This window comes from Stegostoma tigrinum, chromosome 4 (genome assembly GCF_030684315.1).
Source record: "Stegostoma tigrinum isolate sSteTig4 chromosome 4, sSteTig4.hap1, whole genome shotgun sequence".
Lineage (NCBI taxonomy): Eukaryota > Metazoa > Chordata > Chondrichthyes > Orectolobiformes > Stegostomatidae > Stegostoma > Stegostoma tigrinum.
In genome coordinates this window covers 2545825-2571690 of record NC_081357.1, presented here as the reverse complement: position 1 = coordinate 2571690, position 25866 = coordinate 2545825, and the positions used below count along the sequence as shown (strand labels likewise).

The following is a 25866-nucleotide window of genomic DNA, read 5'->3' as shown; positions in this document are numbered from 1 at the left end:
GCGAGGGTGTGGTATACTGTATTCACAGTGAGGGCGAGGGTGTGGTATACTGTATTCACAGTGAGGGTGTGGGTTTGGTATACTGTATTCACAGTGAGGGTGTGGGTGTGGGATACTGTATTCACAGTGAGGGTGTGGGTTTGGTATACTGTATTCACAGTGAGGGCGAGGGTGTGGTATAGTGTATTCACAGTGAGGGTGTGGGTGTGGGATACTGTATTCACAGTGTGAGTGTGGGATACTGTATTCACAGTGAGAGTGTGGATTTGGGATACTGTATTCACAGTGAGGGTGTGGGTGTGGGATACTGTATTCACAGTGAGGGTGTGGGTGTGGGATACTGTATTCACAGTGAGAGCGAGGGTGTGGGATACTGTATTCACAGTGAGAGCGAGGGGGTGGGATACTGTATTCACAGTAAAGGTGTGGGATACTGTATTCACAGTGAGGGTGTGGGTGTGGGATACTGTATTCACAGTGAGGGTGTGGTATACTGTATTCACAGTGAGGGTGTGGGTGTGGGTTACTGTGTTCACAGTGAGGGTGAGGGTGTGGGATACTGTATTCACAGTGTGGGTGTGGTTTACTGTGTTCACAGTGAGGGTGAGGGTGTGGGATACTGTATTCACAGTGAGGGTGTGGGTGTGGTATACTGTATTCACAGTGAGGGTGTGGGTGTGGGATACTGTATTCACAGTGAGGGTGTGGGATACTGTATTCACAGTGAGGGTGTGGGATACTGTATTCACATTGAGGGTGTGGGTGTGGGATACTGTATTCACAGTGTGGGTGTGGTTTACTGTGTTCACAGTGAGGGTGAAGGTGTGGGATACTGTATTCACAGTGAGGGTGTGGGTGTGGTATACTGTATTCACAGTGAGGGTGTGGGTGTGGGATACTGCACTCACAGTGAGGGTGTGGGATACTGTATTCTCAGTGAGGGTGTTGGTGTGGGATACCGTATTCACATTGAGGGCGAGGGTGTGGGATACTGTATTCACAGTGAGGGTGTGGGATACTGTATTCACAGTGAGGGTGTGGGTGTGGGATACTGTATTCACAGTGAGGGCGAGGGTGTGGGATACTGTATTCACAGTGAGGGTGTGGGTGTGGGATACTGTATTCACAGTGAGGGTGTGGGTGTGGGATACTGTATTCACAGTGAGGGTGTGGGTGTGGGATACTGTATTCACAGTGAGGGTGTGGGATACTGTATTCACAGTGAGGGCGAGGGTTTGGGATACTGTATTCACAGTGAGAGTGTGGGTTTGGGATACTGTATTCACAGTGAGGGTGTGGGTGTGGGATACTGTATTCACAGTGAGGGTGTGGGTGTGGGATACTGTATTCACAGTGAGAGCGAGGGTGTGGGATACTGTATTCACAGTGAGGGTGAGGGTGTGGGTTACTGTGTTCACAGTGAGGGTGAGGGTGTGGGATACTGTATTCACAGTGAGGGTGAGGGTGTGGGATACTGTATTCACAGTGAGGGTTTGGGATACTGTATTCACAGTGAGAGTGAGGGTGTGGGATACTGTACTCACAGTGAGAGTGAGGGTGTGAGATACTGTATTCACAGTGAGGGTGTGGGTGTGGGATACTGTATTCACAGTGAGAGTGAGGGTGTGGGATACTGTATTCACAGTGAGAGTGAGGGTGTGGGATACTGTATTCACAGTGAGGGTGTGGGTGTGGGATACTGTATTCACAGTGAGAGTGAGGGTGTGGGATACTGTATTCACAGTGAGAGTGAGGGTGTGGGATACTGTATTCACAGTGAGGGTGTGGGTGTGGGATATTGTATTCACAGTGAGGGTGAGGGTGTGGGATACTGTATTCACAGTGTGGGTGTGGATTACTGTGTTCACAGTGAGGGTGAGGGTGTGGGATACTGTATTCACAGTGAGGGTGTGGGTGTGGTATACTGTATTCACAGTGAGGGTGTGGGTGTGGTTTACTGTATTCACAGTGAGGGTGTGGGATACTGTATTCACAGTAAAGGTGTGGGATACTGTATTCACATTGAGGGTGTCGGTGTGGGATACTGTATTCACAGTGAGGGTGTGGGATACTGTATTCACAGTGAGGGTGAGGGTGTGGGTTACTGTGTTCACAGTGAGGGTTTGGGATACTGTATTCACAGTGAGAGTGAGGGTGTGGGATACGGTATTCACAGTGAGGGTGTGGGTGTGGGATACTGTGTTCACAGTGAGGGAGTGGATGTGGGATACTGTATTCACAGTGAGGGCGAGGGTGTGGGATACTGTATTCACAGTGAGGGTGTGGGTGTGGGATACTGTATTCACAGTGAGGGTGTGGGTGTGGGATACTGTATTCACAGTGAGAGCGAGGGTGTGGGATACTGTATTCACAGTGAGAGCGAGGGTGTGGGATACTGTATTCACAGTAAAGGTGCGGGATACTGTATTCACAGTGAGGGTGTGGGTGTGGGATACTGTATTCACAGTGAGGGTGTGGTATACTGTATTCACAGTGAGGGTGTGGGTGTGGGTTACTGTGTTCACAGTGAGGGTGAGGGTGTGGGATACTGTATTCACAGTGTGGGTGTGGGATACTGTATTCACAGTGAGGGTGTGGGTGTGGGATACTGTATTCACAGTGAGGGTGTGGGTGTGGTATACTGTATTCACAGTGAGGGTGTGGGTGTGGGATACTGCACTCACAGTGAGGGTGTGGGTGTGGGATACTGTATTCACAGTGAGGGTGTGGGTGTGGGATACTGTATTCACAGTGAGGGTGTGGGTGTGGTATACTGTATTCACATTGAGGGTGTGGGTGTGGGATACTGTACTCATAGTGAGGGTGTGGGTTTGGGATACTGTATTCACAGCGAGGGTGTGGGATACTGTATTCACAGTGTGGGTGTGGGTATGGTATACTGTATTCACACTGAGGGTGTGGGTGTGGTTGACTGTATTCACAGTGAGGGTGTGGGATACTGTATTCACAGTGAGGGTGTGGGTGTGGGATACTGTATTCACAGTGAGGGCGAGGGTGTGGGTTACAGTATTCACAGTGAGGGTGTGGGTGTGGGATACTGTATTCACAGTGAGGGTGTGGGTGTGGGATACTGTATTCACAGTGAGGGTGTGGGATACTGTATTCACAGTGAGGGCGAGGGTTTGGGATACTGTGTTCACAGTGAGGGTGAGGGTGTGGGATACTGTATTCACAGTGAGGGTGAGGGTGTGGGATACTGTATTCACAGTGAGGGTTTGGGATACTGTATTCACAGTGAGAGTGAGGGTGTGGGATACTGTACTCACAGTGAGAGTGAGGGTGTGAGATACTGTATTCACAGTGAGGGTGTGGGTGTGGGATACTGTATTCACAGTGAGAGTGAGGGTGTGGGATACTGTATTCACAGTGAGAGTGAGGGTGTGGGATACTGTATTCACAGTGAGGGTGTGGGTGTGGGATACTGTATTCACAGTGAGAGTGAGGGTGTGGGATACTGTATTCACAGTGAGAGTGAGGGTGTGGGATACTGTATTCACAGTGAGGGTGTGGGTGTGGGATATTGTATTCACAGTGAGGGTATGAGTGTGGGATATTGTATTCACAGTGAGGGTGTGGGTTTGGGATACTGTGTTCACAGTGAGGGTGAGGGTGTGGGATACTGTATTCACAGTGTGGGTGTGGATTACTGTGTTCACAGTGAGGGTGTGGGATACTGTATTCACAGTGAGGGTGTGGGTATGGTATACTGTATTCACAGTGAGGGTGTGGGTATGGTATACTGTATTCACAGTGAGGGTGTGGGTGTGGGATACTGTATTCACAGTGAGGGTGTGGGATACTGTATTCACAGTGAGGGTGTGGGATACTGTATTCACAGTGAGGGTGTGGGTATGGTATACTGTATTCACAGTGAGGGTGTGGGTATGGTATACTGTATTCACAGTGAGGGTGTGGGTGTGGTATACTGTATTCACAGTGAGGGTGTGGGTGTGGGATACTGATTTACTGTGACCGTTTGTTTGAGAATGTCGACCACATGTCAACACTTTCTCCTTACGTGACACCTCTGTCAGTTCAGCAGAATACTTTGTGTTCGAATTCAGTGTTATTTTCCAGTCAATTTAATTGAATCTTTTTCCTTGTCTTTTTCAAACTTCTTGCTTTCTTCAGATGGTGTGGTATGCCCTTTTCACTCAGCACCAGCTATGCTTCTCCTTCATGCTGTGCAGCAGCATCATGAGGACCAGTGAGACTGGCAAAGATGATCTCAGCAACATAGGCCACCTCCCCGAGAGTGAATGGCAGATCTTCCTGCACTCCACCATGCTGGCTGATGTGGCTGATGCTCAGGAACGACAGGAGAATCAGGGTAATTATTATCCAAGCTCTGAACTATATAATGTATACCATTGGATTCAGTCCCCATTCCCTGAGGAAGCTGGGAGAATGATTGACAGTTTACCACCCATTTCCTGGGGAATGATTGACCCTTTACCACCCATTCCCTGAGGGACCTGGGAGAATGATTGACAGTTCACTGCCCATTCCCAGAGGAAGCTGTGGGAATGATTGACAGTTTACCACCCATTCCCTGAGGGAATGATTGACCCTTTACCACCCTTTCCCTGAGGGACCTGGGAGAATGATTGACAGTCCACTGCCCATTACCAGAGGAAGCTGTGGGAATGATTGACAGTTTACCACCCATTCCCTGAGGGAATGATTGACCCTTTACCACCCATTCCCTGAGGGACCTGGGAGAATGATTGACAGTCCACTGCCCATTCCCTGAGGAAGCTGTGGGAATGATTGACAGTTTACTGCCCATTCCCTGAGGGAGATCGGGGCCAGTTTAAGTGAATATTTTGTGTTTTGTCTTGCTGTGTTCATGGTGACAGCTTACATTGAACCCCAAAACTTGCTGACAGTCAGTTAAGGCAGTGTGTAGATTGCAGAGTTAATTGAAGTGTTATGTTTGACCTGTTTTAAAGAGGTGGCTTGTCTTTATGTAGATATGGGAGATGACAAGTGGTTTGAACAAGGTCCAAATGCGCAGTGGATGACAGAAGCCATGTGGAAGCAGTGTCTGTACGTCAATACCCAGCTGAGCTCCTTCGCTCTGCTCTGCAGATCTATCAACACCCATCCCACACAGTGGGAAAGCTTTCTGCACTCAGAGGAACCTTATCACTTCATCAAGAGACCCTTCCATGTCCTTGGCATGGACTCAAATCAAGGTAGAGTGTGGGGCAGCAGCCTGGTCCCGTTCAATGCTTCTGGTTGGTCTGGCTTTGTTCACTGGGCTTTTGAATGTAGTTCTTTCCTCTTTCAGATTCTGCTAATTGCTGCCAAAGAGCTTGGGAAAGGGGTTGAGTGGAAACTGCTCAGGTCTGTGGCAGACACGGAGAAAGGCAGCCACCAGTGCATTACCAGCTGGGAGGGTTTGTTAACGCCCCAGCACAGTTTGCCAACTGCCTTGTCCACATCCGACTGTCTACTGCCAACAGGCAGGTGGGCAGGACCCAGAGTGACCGTCACACCCTCAACAGTATTGAAGCCTTCCTCTGGAATAGACCAGATGGTGCTGAACAGGAAATGGCATTGTGAGCAGGGACACAGGAAAATGGTGATGGGGAGACATTGTGTGAGAGAACAGAGGCAGGGAAACTCAGACAGAGCTCAGGGAGGGGGCACAAGGCATTGGGAAGTGAAGGGTGGGAAGGATATGCCAGGCAGACGGGCATTGAGGAGATATCTCACCTCAGTCTGATGTGGAGGAATGGAGGTGGGACAGAGACAGGTTGGGGCACAGCAACAGGGCGAAATTATTTTTACCAAACTAGTTTCACAGCCACCAACAGGAATCTTTGTATGCAGGCAACTGACTGCCGGGAACGGGGGTGAGTGCCGGGAATGGGGGCGACTGCCGGGAATGGGAGTGAGTGCTTAGAATGGGCGTGAGTGCCGTGAATGGGGGTAAGTGTTGGGAATGGGAGTGAGTGCTGACAATGGGGGTAAGTGTCGGGAATGGGGGTAAGTGCCAAGAATGGGGGTAAGTGTCGGGAATGGAGGTAAGTGTCGGGAATGGGAGTAAGTGTCGGGAATGGGAGTGAGTGCTGAGAATGGGCGAGAGCCGAGAATGGGGATAAGTGTCGGGAATGGGGGTAAGTGCCAGGAATGGGGGTAAGTGCCGAGAATGGGGGTAAGTGTCGGGAATGGGAGTGAGTATCGGGAATGGGAGTGAGTGCTGAGAATGGAGGAAAGTGCCGAAAATGGGGGTAAATGCTGGGAATGGGGGCGAGTGCCGGGAACGGGATTGAGTGCCGAGAATGGGAGTAAGTGCCAAGAATGGCGGTGAGTGCCGGGAACAGGAATGAGTGAGGAAAATGGGAGTGAGTGCCGGGAATGGGAGCGAGTGCTGCCCTTGTTTTTAGCCGCATTTGATGTGCCAATTATTTGAATGGCGATGGGGTTGAACAAACCTGTTCTCAGTATTCAGGGTGATGCTTAATCTTTCCCTTTCCATGTAGGATTGCACCCAGCCAGGAATGAGTTAGATTCTGACCAGTATCAGTCAGACTATCACATGGAAGTGCAGGGCTCAATCTTCCCTTGGGAACAACTGACATCTTTTCAGCGTCTCATTTTGGTGAGTTCTTGAAATCTGATGAGATATATGATTCAGTGCCGGCCACAAAGTATCACTGAAGGTTAGAGTGGGAAAGTTATCCATCCTCATTGCAGAGTCTTTAAAAACTCTCTGTAAAAATGTTAATTACTGAACAATCCATCCCGGGGACAGGTCACATTCAACTCTAACCGCTCAGTCTGTCTGTCTCTCTGTCTCTCTATCCATCTCTCACTCTCTGTATCTCTGTCCACTGATTCTGCAAGACCTGCTGCGTTTCTTCACCAATTAGTGTCTCATTTCAGATTTCTGAATTTGCAATATTTTGCCTTTCTGACAGGGGGCAATAAGCACAGAGGCAGCAGAAGAATCTAAACAATCTTTCTCTCTGTTCTTGTAATCACTGACCAGAGCATGCTGGCCTCCTCTTGCCCCTTGAGAAGGTGGGGGTGAGCTGCCTTCTTAAATCCTGCAATCCTCCTGCTGTGGGTCGTCCCACAATGCCCTTACGGTGCAAATTCCAGAATGTTGACCCAGTGAGAGTGAAGGAATTGCGATATATTTCCAAGGGGGAGGTGATGGCCATTCGAATTATTGTTGGGCCGTTAATCCGGAGAATGTTTTGCGGACCCAGGCTTGTTTCCTGCCACTGCAGAAGGTGCAATTTGAATTTAATAAATATCTGGAATTAAGAATCTAATGATGACCACGAATCCATTGTCAATAATCAGAAAAACCCATCTGGTTCACAAATGTCCTTTAGGGAAGGAAACTGCCATCCTTACCTGGTCTGGCCTACATGTGACTCCACTCCCACAGCCTCTGGGCAATGAGGGATGGGCCATAAATGCTACCTGGTCAGTGACACCCTCATCCCATGAATGAATCATTAAAAAAAATGGTGGGTGGCTCGGAGGGGAACTTGCAGGGGGTGGTGTTCCCATGTATCTGCTGCCCTTGTCCTTCTAGATGGAAGTGGTTGTGGGTTTGGAAGGTGCTGCCTGAGGATCTTTGGTGAATCTCTGCAGTGCATCTTGTAGATGGTACACACTGGTGCTACTGAGTGTCGGTGGTGGAGGGAGTGGGATGTTGAAGGTGGTGCATGTTGTGTCAATTAACTGGACTGCTTTGTACTATTTCCAAGTTAGTCGTTGACACAAAAATAGTGGCAAAGTAAGTGATGAGGATGACCCAGAGCCTGCAGAGTGATATGACTGGGCAAGAGCTTGGTAAATGGCATATAATGTGGGCAAATGTGAGGTTATGCACTTTGACAGAAAGAATAAAGAAGCTAAATATTATTCAATTGGAGAAGGCCTGCAGAAAGCTATAGTGCAGAGACATCTAGGAGTCCTAGTGCACGAATAAAAAAAGTTAGCATCCAGGTTCAGTGGGTGATAGGGAAGGCGAATGGAATGTTGGCCTTTATTTCAGAGGGATCGGTAAGATTGAGATGGTTTTGCTAAAAGCATACAAGGCACAAATTAGACCACAGCTGGAATACTGCTCCTTATCTCAGGAAAGATATCCCATGATTGGGGGCTGTCCAGAGAAGGTTCACTCAGCTGATCCTGGGGATGGAGGGAACAAAGACAGAAATTACTGGAGAACCTCAGCAGGTCTGGCAGCATCTGTACCGAGGTAGCAGAGTTAATGTTTCAAATCCAGCAACCCTTCTTCAGAACTTCAGACCCACTCTCTCCAATCCAGGGAGAAGCTTGCCAATTGGATACAAAATTGGCTCAGAGGGAGGAATCAGAGGGTTGTGGTAGAGGGCTACTTCTCAGACTGGAGGCCTATGGCCAGCAGTAGTGTAGTCACAGATAGACAGGATAGTTAAAGCATTTGGCACACTTGCCTTCATTGGTCAGAACATGGACAAGAGAAGGTGAGATGTCATGTTGTGGCTGTACAGAGGATGGTGAGGGCACCTTTAGAAAACTGCATACAATTCTGGTCACCTTCTATAGGAAGGATGTTGTTAAATTTCAGAGGGTGCAGAAAAGATTGACAAGAATGTTGCCAGGACTGGAGGGTTTGAGCGCAAGGGAGAGGCTGAATAGTCTGGGGCTATTTTCCCTGGAGCGTCGGAGGCTGACGGGTGACCTTGTAGAGGCTTATAAAATCATGAGGGGCATGGATAGCAGAAGGACTTTTTCCCAGCATAGGGGAGACCAAAACTAGACGGCATAGGTTTAAGGTGAGAAGGGAATGATTTGAAAGAAACCGAAGGGGCAAATTCTATCACGCATGGGTGGTGCATTTACATAACGAGCTACCAAAGGAAGTTCTACAATTTTCAACATTTAAAAGGCATCACGAGGGGTACAACATTAGAAAGGGTTTAGAGGGATATGGGGCAAATGCTGGCAAATGGGACTAGATCAGGTCAGCATGGACTGGTTGGACCGAAGGGTCTGTATCTGTGCTTTATGAAACAATAACTCTGATCATCACATTCTCCTGTATTTTCCAGATAAAAATCCTGAGGCCTGAGTGCTTGATTGCCTCAGTGAGAGAATTTATTGCAGAGAAACTGGGCCCAGGTTTTCTCCCAAGCCCCTCAGTCCATCTCCAGGACGCATTCAATGAGACTGATGCCTCGACACCACTGATATTTCTCCTGTCCCCAGGTAAGGCAATCCAAGTTCATCTCAAAACACTCACAGGCATATTAAGGATATGATTGAAAGCCTGTAAGACCTAGAGCTAGACAAATCAGGCGGCTAAAATGAAACAACAGGAAATGCAAAAGTTTCACAACCAGACCTCCGACAGTGCCCGCTCCCTCAGCACTGACCCTCCGACAGTGCGGCGCCCCCTAGCACTGACCCTCCAACAGTGCGGTGCTCCCTCAGCGCTGACCCTCCGACAGTGCCTGCTCCCTCAGCACTGACCCTCCGACAGTGCCTGCTCCCTCAGCACTGACCCTCTGACAGTGCGGCACTCCCTCAGCACTGACCCTCCGACAGTGCCTGCTCCCTCAGCACTGACCCTCCGACAGTGCCCGCTCCCTCAGCACTGACCCTCCGACAGTGCCTGCTCCCTCAGCACTGACCCTCTGACAGTGCCCGCTCCCTCAGCACTGACCCTCCGACAGTGCCTGCTTCCTCAGCACTGACCCTCCGACAGTGCCTGCTCCCTCAGCACTGACCCTCTGACAGTGCGGCACTCCCTCAGCACTGACCCTCTGAGGGGTGAGCGTGTCGGATGGGGTGGAGAGTGGGTTGATGTCAGTGTGAAGGGTGTGATGTTTGTGGGTGAGGGAGGGTGGAGAGCGGGGTAATCTCTATCGGTGTTTTGTGGTGTGGGGAGTGGGGATGGTAACAGTTCAGTGTTCATCATCTTCTCACTCTGACTATCGCTGTGAGCACTGAGATGATTGTGGAAGACTCTGTCTGAGCTGAAAGGCTGCTTTTCTCTTCAGGTACCGACCCCGTCTCTCAAGTGCTGCGATTTGCCAAAGAATGCCGGGGGAGCACAGACCACCTGGACATGGTGTCTCTGGGCCGGGGTCAGGGGCCTATCGCTGAAGAGCTGATCCATAAAGCTCTGGTACAGAGGGGTCGCTGGGTGTTTCTGCAGAATTGTCACCTGGCTGCCTACTTCATGCCAACACTGCAGGCCATTGTGGAATCGTGAGTCTAACCAGCATTATCTGATCACTACAAGGGGCACAGCCCTCCTAGTCTACAGGCGTGTGTGTGCCCACCCTGAGGGTTTATTCCCAGTGATTGTGTAACCCACTGATAGCTTTCTCCTGACTATCCCTGAGAATGTACCATCCCTGAGGGTGTACCGTCCCTGAAGGGGTACCGTCCATGAGAGTGTACCGTCCCTGAGGGGGTACCGTCCCTGAGGGGGTACCGTCCCTGAAGGGGTACCGTCTATGAGAGTGTACCGTCCCTGAGGGGGGTACCGTCCCTGAGGGGGGTACCGTCCCTGAGGGTGTACCATCCCTGAGGGGGTACCGTCCCTGAGAGTGTACCGTCCCTGAAGGGGTACCGTCCCTGAAGGGGTACCGTCTATGAGAGTGTACCGTCCCTGAGGGGGGTACCGTCCCTAAGGGGGGTACCGTCCCTGAGGGTGTACCATCCCTGAGGGGGTACCGTCCCTGAGAGTGTACCGTCCCTGAGGGGGTACCGTCCCTGAGGGTGTACCATCCCTGAGGGGGTACCGTCCCTGAGGGGGTACCGTCCTTCAGACAATACCATCCTCATGAACCACAGGATTGGTATGCTTTTGAAAACCAACAAAAGATGACAAAATAAATATTAAAGAGGCAGACAATAAACTTTGACGGTAAACTTATAAGTAATATAAAAATGGACAGCAAGAGCTGTCTTTCAATATATAACAAAGAAATCAGAAGCCAAAATTACATTAGGCCCCTTAGACAGTGAGGCTGGTGAAATAAAGGGTAGCACGGTGGCTCAGTGGTTAGCACTGCTGCCTCATAACAGCAGGGACCTGAGCTTGATTCCACGCTGTCTGTGTGGAGTTTGCATGTTCTCCCCCGTGTCTGTGTGGGTTTTCTCTAGGTGCTCCTGTTTCCCCTTCACCGTCCAAAGATGTGCAGGCTAGATGGATTAGCTATGGTAAAAATGGAAAGTTACAGGGATGAGGTGGGTCTGGCTGGGCTGAATGGCTTGCTTCCATGTTGTAGGGATTCTATGAACAGAATTTGGCAGAGGAGTTGAATAAACATTGCAGCATTCTCCACTGTAATATATACTAACAGCATTCTAAAACTACTAAAACATCAATGAATAAAATGTCAGGAAATAAATACAAAAACTGTCACAATGGAAATAATGTCTGCACCCAAGGATTTTACCGGAAATGGCGACACAGATAGTAGATACATCAGTAGTTTCCTTAGATTTTAGAAATGTCTCAATCTGCCAATCTAACAAATTATTTACAAAGGGAAAGAGAGAAAACAGCTAAATTAGATTAATAAAAACCAAAAGAACTGGATGCTGTAAATCCGGAGCAAAAACAGAAGTTGCTGGAAAAGTTCAGCTGATCGGGCAGCAATCTGTGGAGAGAAGTCAGAGTTAATGGTTCAGTTCCGGTGACCTGCCAAACCTGCTATGTTTGCTTAATGTCCTTCATTAGGAAACCATTAGCATCTATAAAAAAGAATGTAACAGCAGAGCATTTAGAAATATACAACATGACAAAGAAGTATCAGTGTAGCGTAATGAAGGGGAAATGACACATTTACAAGAATTCTTTGAGGCGGTAACAGGCAGGACAGATAAAGGGGAAGCAATGTTTGTGATACGCTCGGATTTTCAGAAGGTGTTTGATAAGGTATCGCATGTTAGGGCTAATTAATTTGAGAAGAGTCCGTGGCCTTGGAAGCAGGATATCAGCCTGGACAGAGGATTGGCTAACTAAAAGCAGATACAATTGCGATGAAGACACGGTTGGCATTTTCAACATGGCAGTCTATAACTAGTGGAGTGGCACAGAAATCAGCATTGGGGACATAATTACTTACAATATATATGAGAATAGGAAAGTGAATGCACTATCCCAAGTTTATGGATGACACAAAAATAGATGTGACAGCTCTGCAGTCCTGCCACATCCAGTTGTGAGTGGTGGTGAACAATTAAACATCTCACAGGAGGAGGAGTCTCCACAAATATCTCTATCCTCAATGATGGAAGAGCCCAGCACATCAGGGTAAAAGATAAGGCTGAAGTGTTTGCAGCGGTCTTCAGTCAGAAGTGCTGAGTGGACGATCCATCTCGGCCTCCTCCAGTGGTCCCTAGCGTTACAGATACCAGTTTTCAGCCAATTCGATTCACTCCGTGTGATATCACGAAACACATGGAGACACGGGATACTGCAAAGGCCACTGGTCCTGAGCAGATTCCGGCAATAGTACTGAAGACTTGTGCTCCAGAACTCACCGCTCCCCGAGCCAAGCTGTTCCAGCACAGTTACAGCTCTGGTATCTACCCGACAATGTGGAAAATTGCCCAAGTGCGTCCTGTATGCAAAAAGCAGGACAAATCCATCCCGGCCAATTACTACCCCATCAGTGTCCTCTCAATCATCGGTAAAGTGATGGAAGGTGTCAGTAACAGTGCTATCAGGCAGCACCTACTCAGCAATAACCTGCTCAGTGACGCCCAGTTTGGGTTCCGCCAGGGCCACTCAGCTCCTGACCTCATTACAGCCTCGGTTCAAACATGGACAAAAGAGCTGAATTCCAGAGGGTGAGGTGAGAGTGACAGCCCTTGATATCAAAGCTACATTTGACCGAGTGTCACATCAAGGAGCCCTGGCAAAACTGGAATCAATGAGTTTCAGGGGCAAACACTCTGCTGGTTGGAGTCATACCTGACAAATAGGAAGATGGCTGTAGTTGTGGGAGGTCAGTCATCTCAGCTCCAGGACATCTCTGCAGGAGTCCCTCAGGGTAGTGTCCTAGGCCCAACCATCTTCAGATGCTTCATCAATGACCTTCCCTCCATCATAAGGTCAGAAGTGGGGATGTTCACTGATGATTACACAATGTTCAGCACCGTTCGTGACTCCCCAGATACTGAAGCAGTCCGTGTTCACATGCAACAAGATCAGAACAATAACCAAATTGCTAGAAATGCTCAGCAGGTCTGGCAGCATCTGTGGGGGAGAAATCAGAGTTAACATTTCGGGTGCAGTGACCCTTTCTCAGAAAACAGATTGGAACAATATCCAGGCTTGGGCTGAAAATTGCAAAGTAAGGTTTGTGCCTCACAAATGCCAGGCTGTGACCATCTCCAATTACAGACAATCTTGATGTTCAGTGGTGTTACCATCACTGAATCCCCCATCATTAACATCCTGTGCATTATCATTGATCAAAGACTCAATTAGACTCACCAAGCAGGCTAGAAGCTGGGCATACTGTAGCGAGTAATTCATCTCCTGACTCCTCAAACCCTGTCCACCATCTACAAGGCACAGTCAGGAGTGTGATGGAATACTCCCCACTTGCCTGGATGGGGGCAGCCCCAAAAACACTCAAGGAGCTTGACCCCATCCAGGACAAAGCAGCCGCTTGATTGGCATCACATCCACAAGCATCCACTCCCCCCACCACCGACACTCAGTAGCAGCAGTGTGTACCATCTACAAGGGGCACTGCAGAGACTCACCAAAGATCCTCAGGCAGCACCTTCCAAACCCACGACCACTTGCATCTAGAAGGACAAGGGCATCACGTACATGGGAACACCAGCCCCGCAAGATACCCTACAAGTCACTCGCCCTCCTGACTTGAAAATATTTTGCTATTCCTTCACTGTTGTTGGCTCAAAATCCTGGAATTCCCTCCATGGCATTGTGGGTCAACCCACAGCAGGAAGACTGCAGTGGTTCAAAAAGGCAGCTCGCCCCCACCTTCTCAAGGGCAACCAGGGACTGGTAGTAAAACGCTGGCCCAGCCAGCGATGTCCATGTCCCACGCACAAATTTTTCAAGAATTCAGGCTCAGTTAGACAGATTTTTAATCAGTGAGGCAATCCAGCGTTCTGGTGAAACAAGAGGAAAGCCCTTTATTCTTTCACACGTAGTTCCCTGGCAAGTTTACTTTGTGCTGAAAATTCCAGTTCAAGGGCCTCCGTGTCCCTTGGTACTAAATTTCCAGTCTGAACACAATTCCTGACAGGATAGTCAGTCGACTCCAGTGCTCTTTGTCTCCTTCTGCTGATTTGTCAGACTGACCATGCTCCTTCCCGACATTGCCTCTGTCACACTCACAGGCAGGTTAGTCCAGAACCTAACCACGTGTATTGTCTCGTTCTTTCTAGGTTTAAAAAACCAGGAGTGCATATTGATCCCAACTTCAGGCTATTACTTAGCTCCAAATCTGATGACGTATTACCCATCTCCATTCTGCATGAAGGGGTGAAGGTAAGATGACTGGCAACCATTAAGACCACCATCACCGTCACCGTCTCCGTCACCGTCACCATCTCCATCACCGTCACCATCACCGTCACCATCACCATCTCCATCTCCATCACCATCACCATCACCGTCACCATCCCCATCACCGTCACCATCTCCATCACCGTCACCATCACCGTCACCATCTCCATCACCGTCACCATCACCATCACCGTCACCATCTCCATCACCGTCACCATCTCCATCACCGTCACCATCTCCATCACCATCACCATCTCCATCACCGTCACCATCTCCATCACCGTCACCATCACCGTCACCATCTCCATCACCGTCACCATCACCATCACCGTCACCATCTCCATCACCGTCACCATCTCCATCACCGTCACCATCACCGTCACCATCTCCATCACCGTCACCATCTCCATCACCGTCACCATCTCCATCACCATCACCATCTCCATCACCGTCACCATCTCCATCACCGTCACCATCACCGTCACCATCTCCATCACCGTCACCATCACCATCACCGTCACCATCTCCATCACCGTCACCATCTCCATCACCGTCACCATCACCGTCACCATCTCCATCACCGTCACCATCACCATCACCATCTCCATCACCATCACCATCTCCATCACCGTCACCATCTCCATCACCGTCACCATCACCGTCACCATCTCCATCACCATCACCATCTCCATCACCATCACCATCTCCATCACCATCACCGTCACCATCACCGTCACCGTCACCATCACCGTCACCATCACCATCTCCATCACCGTCACTATCTCCATCACCGTCACCATCACCGTCACCATCTCCATCACCGTCACCATCTCCATCACCATCACCATCTCCATCACCGTCACCATCTCCATCACCGTCACCATCACCGTCACCATCTCCATCACCGTCACCATCACCATCACCGTCACCGTCACCATCACCGTCACCATCTCCATCACCGTCACCATCTCCATCACCGTCACCATCACCATCACCGTCACCATCACCGTCACCATCTCCATCACCGTCACCATCACCATCACCGTCACCATCTCCATCACCGTCACCATCTCCATCACCGTCACCATCACCGTCACCATCTCCATCACCGTCACCATCTCCATCACCGTCACCATCTCCATCACCGTCACCATCACCGTCACCATCTCCATCACCATCACCATCTCCATCACCATCACCATCTCCATCACCATCACCGTCACCATCACCGTCACCGTCACCATCACCGTCACCATCACCATCTCCATCACCGTCACCATCTCCATCACCATCACCATCTCCATCACCGTCACCATCACCGTCACCATCTCCATCACCGTCACCATCACCATCACCGTCACCGTCACCATCACCGTCACCATCTCCATCACCGTCACCATCTCCATCACCGTCACCATCACCATCACCGTCACCATCACCATCACCATCTCCATCACCATCACCATCTCCATCACCGTCACCATCTCCATCACCGTCACCGTCACCGTCACCATCTCCATCACCGTCACCATCACCGTCACCGTCACCATCTCCATCACCGTCACCATCTCCATCACCGTCACCATCACCGTCACCATCTCCATCACCATCACCATCACCATCTCCATCACCGTCACCATCTCCATCACCGTCACCATCACCGTCACCATCTCCATCACCATCACCATCTCCATCACCATCACCATCTCCATCACCGTCACCATCTCCATCACCGTCACCATCACCGTCACCATCACCATCACCATCACCGTCACCATCTCCATCACCATCACCATCACCATCTCCATCACCGTCACCATCTCCATCACCGTCACCATCACCGTCACCATCTCCATCACCGTCACCATCTCCATCACCATCACCATCTCCATCACCATCACCATCTCCATCACCGTCACCATCTCCATCACCGTCACCATCACCGTCACCATCTCCATCACCGTCACCATCACCATCACCGTCACCATCACCATCACCATCACCATCACCGTCACCGTCACCGTCACCGTCACCATCACCGTCACCATCACCATCACCGTCACCATCTCCATCACCATCACCGTCACCGTCACCATCTCCATCACCGTCACCATCACCGTCACCGTCACCATCTCCATCACCGTCACGATCACCGTCACCATCTCCATCACCGTCACCATCACCATCTCCATCACCGTCACCATCACCATCACCATCACCATCACCATCACCATCACCGTCACCATCTCCATCACCGTCACCGTCACCATCTCCATCACCATCACCATCACCATCACCATCACCATCTCCATCACCATCACCATCTCCATCACCGTCACCATCACCATCACCATCACCATCACCGTCACCATCTCCATCACCGTCACCATCTCCATCACCATCACCATCTCCATCACCATCACCATCTCCATCACCGTCACCATCACCATCACCGTCACCGTCACCGTCACCGTCACCGTCACCATCACCGTCACCGTCACCATCACCATCACCATCACCGTCACCATCTCCATCACCGTCACCATCACCATCACCATCTCCATCACCGTCACCATCACCGTCACCGTCACCGTCACCATCACCATCACCATCACCGTCACCGTCACCGTCACCATCACCATCACCATCACCATCACCGTCACCGTCACCATCTCCATCACCGTCACCATCACCGTCACCATCTCCATCACCGTCACGATCACCGTCACCATCTCCATCACCGTCACCATCACCATCACCATCACCATCACCATCACCATCACCATCTCCATCACCATCTCCATCACCGTCACCATCACCATCTCCATCACCATCTCCATCACCGTCACCATCTCCATCTCCATCACCATCTCCATCACCGTCACCATCTCCATCACCATCTCCATCACCGTCACCATCACCATCACCGTCACCATCTCCATCACCGTCACCATCTCCATCACCGTCACCATCTCCATCTCCATCACCATCTCCATCACCGTCACCATCTCCATCACCATCTCCATCACCGTCACCATCACCATCACCATCACCATCACCATCACCATCTCCATCTCCATCACCGTCACCGTCACCATCACCATCACCATCTCCATCACCATCACCATCTCCATCACCGTCACCATCTCCATCACCATCTCCATCACCGTCACCATCACCATCACCGTCACCATCTCCATCACCGTCACCATCTCCATCACCGTCACCATCACCGTCACCATCACCGTCACCATCTCCATCACCATCTCCATCACCGTCACCATCACCATCACCATCACCGTCACCGTCACCATCACCATCTCCATCACCGTCACCATCACCATCACCGTCACCATCACCATCACCATCTCCATCACCATCACCATCACCGTCACCATCTCCATCACCGTCACCATCTCCATCACCGTCACCATCACCGTCACCATCACCGTCACCATCTCCATCACCATCTCCATCACCGTCACCATCACCATCACCATCTCCATCACCGTCACCATCACCATCTCCATCACCATCACCATCACCATCACCATCACCGTCACCATCACCATCTCCATCACCATCTCCATCACCGTCACCATCTCCATCTCCATCACCATCTCCATCACCGTCACCATCTCCATCACCATCTCCATCACCGTCACCATCACCATCACCGTCACCATCTCAATCACCGTCACCATCTCCATCACCGTCACCATCTCCATCTCCATCACCATCTCCATCACCGTCACCATCTCCATCACCATCTCCATCACCGTCACCATCACCATCACCATCACCATCACCATCACCATCTCCATCTCCATCACCGTCACCGTCACCATCACCATCACCATCTCCATCACCATCACCATCTCCATCACCGTCACCATCTCCATCACCATCTCCATCACCGTCACCATCACCATCACCGTCACCATCTCCATCACCGTCACCATCTCCATCACCGTCACCATCACCGTCACCATCACCGTCACCATCTCCATCACCATCTCCATCACCGTCACCATCACCATCACCATCACCGTCACCGTCACCATCACCATCTCCATCACCGTCACCATCACCATCACCGTCACCATCACCATCACCATCTCCATCACCATCACCATCACCGTCACCATCTCCATCACCGTCACCATCTCCATCACCGTCACCATCACCGTCACCATCACCGTCACCATCTCCATCACCATCTCCATCACCGTCACCATCACCATCACCATCTCCATCACCGTCACCATCACCATCACCATCACCGTCACCATCTCCATCACCGTCACCATCACCATCACCGTCACCATCACCGTCACCATCACCATCACCATCACCGTCACCATCACCATCACCGTCACCATCTCCATCACCATCACCATCTCCATCACCATCACCATCTCCATCACCGTCACCATCTCCATCACCGTCACCATCACCGTCACCATCTCCATCACCATCACCATCTCCATCACCATCACCATCTCCATCACCGTCACCATCTCCATCACCGTCACCATCACCGTCACCATCTCCATCACCGTCACCATCTCCATCACCATCACCATCTCCATCACCATCTCCATCACCGTCACCATCACCATCACCATCACCATCACCATCTCCATCACCATCACCATCTCCATCACCATCTCCATCACCGTCACCATCATCATCACCATCACCATCTCCATCACCATCTCCATCACCGTCACCATCATCATCACCATCACCATCACCATCTCCATCACCATCACCATCACCGTCACCGTCACCGTCACCGTCACCATCACCGTCACCGTCACCGTCACCGTCACCATCACCATCACCGTCACCGTCACCATCTCCATCACCGTCACCATCACTGTCACCGTCACCATCTCCATCACCGTCACGATCACCGTCACCATCTCCATCACCGTCACCATCACCATCACCATCACCATCACCATCACCGTCACCGTCACCATCACCATCACCATCTCCATCACCATCACCATCTCCATCACCATCTCCATCACCGTCACCATCTCCATCACCATCTCCATCACCGTCACCATCACCGTCACCATCACCGTCACCATCTCCATCACCATCACCATCACCATCACCGTCACCATCTCCATCACCGTCACCGTCACCATCACCGTCACCGTCACCGTCACCGTCACCGTCACCATCTCCATCACCATCACCATCACCGTCACCATCACCATCACCGTCACCATCACCGTCACCATCTCCATCACCATCACCATCACCATCACCATCTCCATCACCATCACCATCTCCATCACCATCACCGTCACCGTCACCATCACCGTCACCATCTCCATCACCATCACCATCACCATCACCATCTCCATCACCGTCACCATCACCGTCACCATCACCATCACCGTCACCATCACCGTCACCATCTCCATCACCATCATCATCTCCATCACCATCACCATCTCCATCACCATCTCCATCACCGTCACCATCACCATCACCATCACCATCTCCATCACCATCACCATCTCCATCACCATCACCGTCACCGTCACCATCACCATCTCCATCACCATCACCATCTCCATCACCGTCACCGTCACCGTCACCATCACCATCACCATCACCATCACCATCTCCATCACCATCACCATCACCATCACCGTCACCGTCACCATCACCATCACCATCACCGTCACCATCACCATCACCGTCACGATCACCGTCACCATCACCATCTCCATCTCCATCACCATCACCATCACCATCACCATCTCCATCTCCATCACCGTCACCGTCACCATCACCATCACCATCTCCATCACCATCACCATCTCCATCACCATCACCATCACCATCACCATCACCATCACCATCACCGTCACCATCTCCATCACCATCTCCATCACCATCACCATCTCCATCACCATCTCCATCACCGTCACCATCTCCATCACCGTCACCATCTCCATCACCATCACCATCTCCATCACCATCTCCATCACCGTCACCATCTCCATCACCGTCACCATCACCGTCACCGTCACCGTCACCATCTCCATCACCGTCACCATCACCATCACCATCACCATCACCCTCACCGTCACCGTCACCATCACCATCACCATCACCATCTCCATCACCATCTCCATCACCATCACCATCACCATCACCATCACCATCACCATCACCATCACCGTCACCATCTCCATCACCATCTCCATCACCGTCACCATCTCCATCACCGTCACGATCTCCATCACCATCACCATCACCGTCACCATCACCATCACCATCTCCATCACCGTCACCATCTCCATCACCGTCACCATCACCATCTCCATCTCCATCACCATCCCCATCACCATCACCATCTCCATCACCATCTCCAACACCGTCACCATCACCATCTCCATCACCATCTCCATCTCCATCACCATCACCATCACCATCTCCATCTCCATCACCATCACCATCTCCATCACCGTCACCGTCACCGTCACCATCACCATCACCATCTCCATCACCATCACCATCACCATCACCATCTCCATCTCCATCACCGTCACCGTCACCGTCACCATCACCATCTCCATCACCATCTCCATCTCCATCACCATCACCATCTCCATCACCGTCACCGTCACCGTCACCATCACCATCACCATCTCCATCACCATCACCATCACCATCACCATCTCCATCTCCATCACCGTCACCGTCACCGTCACCATCACCATCACCATCACCATCACCCTCACCGTCACCGTCACCATCACCATCACCATCACCATCTCCATCACCATCTCCATCACCATCACCATCACCATCACCATCACCATCACCATCACCATCACCGTCACCATCTCCATCACCATCTCCATCACCGTCACCATCTCCATCACCGTCACGATCTCCATCACCATCACCATCACCGTCACCATCACCATCACCATCTCCATCACCGTCACCATCTCCATCACCGTCACCATCACCATCTCCATCTCCATCACCATCCCCATCACCATCACCATCTCCATCACCATCTCCAACACCGTCACCATCACCATCTCCATCACCATCTCCATCTCCATCACCATCACCATCACCATCTCCATCTCCATCACCATCACCATCTCCATCACCGTCACCGTCACCGTCACCATCACCATCACCATCTCCATCACCATCACCATCACCATCACCATCTCCATCTCCATCACCGTCACCGTCACCGTCACCATCACCATCTCCATCACCGTCACCATCTCCATCACCATCTCCATCTCCATCACCATCTCCATCTCCATCACCATCTCCATCACCGTCACCATCTCCATCACCATCTCCATCTCCATCACCATCTCCATCACCATCACCATCTCCATCACCATCACCATCTCCATCACCATCTCCATCACCATCACCATCTCCATCACCATCACCATCTCCATCACCATCACCATCTCCATCACCGTCACCATCTCCATCACCATCTCCATCACCGTCACCATCACCATCACCATCACCATCTCCATCTCCATCACCATCTCCATCACCATAACCATCTCCATCACCATCACCATCTCCATCACCGTCACCATCTCCATCACCATCTCCATCACCGTCACCATCACCATCACCATCACCATCACCATCTCCATCACCGTCACCATCTCCATCACCGTCACCATCACCGTCACCATCACCATCTCCATCACCGTCACCATCTCCATCACCATCACCATCACCATCACCATCTCCATCACCGTCACCATCACCATCACCATCACCATCACCATCTCCATCACCGTCACCATCACCATCACCATCACCATCTCCATCTCCATCACCATCACCATCTCCATCACCATCTCCATCACCATCACCATCACCATCACCATCACCATCACCATCTCCATCACCGTCACCATCACCATCACCATCACCATCTCCATCTCCATCACCATCACCATCTCCATCACCATCTCCATCACCGTCACCATCACCATCACCGTCACCATCACCATCACCGTCACCATCACCATCACCATCTCCATCACCATCTCCATCACCGTCACCATCACCATCACCGTCACCATCACCATCACCGTCACCATCACCATCACCATCTCCATCACCATCTCCATCACCGTCACCATCTCCATCACCGTCACCATCACCATCACCGTCACCATCACCATCTCCATCACCGTCACCATCACCATCACCGTCACCATCACCATCACCATCTCCATCACCATCTCCATCACCGTCACCATCACCATCACCGTCACCATCACCATCTCCATCACCGTCACCATCTCCATCACCATCACCATCACCATCACCATCTCCATCACCGTCACCATCACCATCACCATCACCATCACCATCTCCATCACCGTCACCATCACCATCACCATCACCATCTCCATCTCCATCACCATCACCATCTCCATCACCATCTCCATCACCATCACCATCACCATCACCATCACCATCACCATCTCCATCACCGTCACCATCACCATCACCATCACCATCTCCATCTCCATCACCATCACCATCTCCATCACCATCTCCATCACCGTCACCATCACCATCACCGTCACCATCACCATCACCGTCACCATCACCATCACCATCTCCATCACCATCTCCATCACCGTCACCATCACCATCACCGTCACCATCACCATCACCGTCACCATCACCATCACCATCTCCATCACCATCTCCATCACCGTCACCATCTCCATCACCGTCACCATCACCATCACCGTCACCATCACCATCTCCATCACCGTCACCATCACCATCACCGTCACCATCACCATCACCATCTCCATCACCATCACCATCTCCATCACCATCACCGTCACCGTCACCATCTCCATCACCGTCACCATCACCATCACCGTCACCATCTCCATCACCATCACCATCACCATCTCCATCACCATCACCGTCACCATCTCCATCACCGTCACCATCTCCATCACCATCACCATCACCATCTCCATCAAGGTCACCATCTCCATCACCGTCACCATCACCGTCACCATCTCCATCACCGTCACCATCACCATCACCATCACCATCACCGTCACCGTCACCATCACCATCACCATCACCATCACCATCTCCATCACCGTCACCATCACCATCACCATCACCATCACCGTCACCATCACCATCACCGTCACCATCTCCATCACCGTCACCATCACCATCACCGTCACCATCTCCATCACCGTCACCATCACCGTCACCATCTCCATCACCATCACCATCTCCATCACCATCACAATCTCCATCACCATCACCATCACCGTCACCATCTCCATCACCGTCACCATCTCCATCACCATCTCCATCACCATCACCATCACCATCTCCATCACCGTCACCATCACCGTCACCATCTCCATCACCATCACCATCACCGTCACCATCTCCATCACCATCACCATCTCCATCACCATCACCATCTCCATCACCGTCACCATCTCCATCACCGTCACCATCACCATCACCATCACCGTCACCATCACCGTCACCATCACCGTCACCATCACCGTCACCATCTCCATCACCATCTCCATCACCATCACCATCTCCATCACCATCACCATCTCCATCACCATCACCATCTCCATCACCGTCACCATCACCATCACCATCACCGTCACCATCACCATCTCCATCACCGTCACCGTCACCGTCACCATCTCCATCACCATCACCATCTCCATCACCATCACCATCTCCATCACCATCACCATCTCCATCACCGTCACCATCACCATCACCATCACCGTCACCGTCACCATCACCGTCACCGTCACCGTCACCGTCACCGTCACCGTCACCATCACCATCACCATCACCGTCACCATCTCCATCACCATCACCATCTCCATCACCATCACCATCTCCATCACCGTCACCATCTCCATCACCGTCACCATCACCGTCACCATCTCCATCACCGTCACCATCACCATCACCATCTCCATCACCGTCACCATCACCGTCACCGTCACCGTCACCGTCACCATCACCGTCACCGTCACCATCACCATCACCATCACCATCACCGTCACCGTCACCGTCACCATCTCCATCACCATCTCCATCACCGTCACCGTCACCATCACCATCACCATCTCCATCACCGTCACGATCACCGTCACCATCTCCATCACCGTCACCATCACCATCACCATCACCATCACCATCACCATCACCATCTCCATCACCATCTCCATCACCGTCACCATCTCCATCTCCATCACCATCACCATCACCATCTCCATCACCATCACCATCACCATCACCATCTCCATCACCGTCACCATCTCCATCTCCATCACCATCTCCATCACCATCACCATCTCCATCACCGTCACGATCACCGTCACCATCACCATCTCCATCACCATCACCGTCACCATCACCATCACCATCTCCATCACCGTCACCGTCACCATCACCATCACCATCACCATCACCATCACCATCACCATCTCCATCACCATCTCCATCACCGTCACCATCTCCATCTCCATCACCATCACCATCACCATCGCCATCACCATCACCATCACCATCACCATCTCCATCACCATCTCCATCACCGTCACCATCTCCATCACCGTCACCATCACCGTCACCATCTCCATCACCGTCACCATCACCGTCACCGTCACCATCTCCATCACCGTCACGATCACCGTCACCATCACCATCTCCATCACCATCACCGTTACCATCACCATCTCCATCACCATCACCATCTCCATCACCATCTCCATCACCGTCACCGTCACCATCTCCATCACCATCACCATCTCCATCACCATCTCCATCACCGTCACCATCTCCATCACCGTCACCGTCACCATCACCATCACCATCTCCATCACCATCACCATCTCCATCACCATCACCGTCACCATCACCATCTCCATCTCCATCACCGTCACCGTCACCATCACCATCACCATCTCCATCACCAACACCATCTCCATCACCGTCACCATCTCCATCACCATCTCCATCACCGTCACCATCTCCATCACCGTCACCATCTCCATCACCGTCACCATCACCGTCACCATCACCGTCACCATCTCCATCACCATCTCCATCACCGTCACCATCACCATCTCCATCACCGTCACCATCACCATCACCGTCACCATCACCATCACCATCTCCATCACCATCACCATCACCATCACCGTCATCATCTCCATCACCGTCACCATCACCATCACCGTCACCATCTTCCATCACCGTCA

General features: G+C 51.2%; 1 protein-coding gene across 1 annotated transcript in view; it reads left to right on the top strand.

Annotated features, from left to right (window-relative positions):
- LOC125452334 (dynein axonemal heavy chain 6-like) overlaps positions 1 to 25866 on the top strand; it is a 920763-nt gene that overhangs the window by 649615 nt on the left and 245282 nt on the right. Inside the window, exons 70-75 of the mRNA XM_059645527.1 lie at positions 4153 to 4351; positions 4995 to 5219; positions 6513 to 6631; positions 9087 to 9243; positions 10038 to 10248; positions 14425 to 14527. Of these exons, the coding sequence (XP_059501510.1) occupies positions 4153 to 4351; positions 4995 to 5219; positions 6513 to 6631; positions 9087 to 9243; positions 10038 to 10248; positions 14425 to 14527 (1014 nt within the window). The remainder of the gene's footprint in view (positions 1 to 4152; positions 4352 to 4994; positions 5220 to 6512; positions 6632 to 9086; positions 9244 to 10037; positions 10249 to 14424; positions 14528 to 25866) is intronic.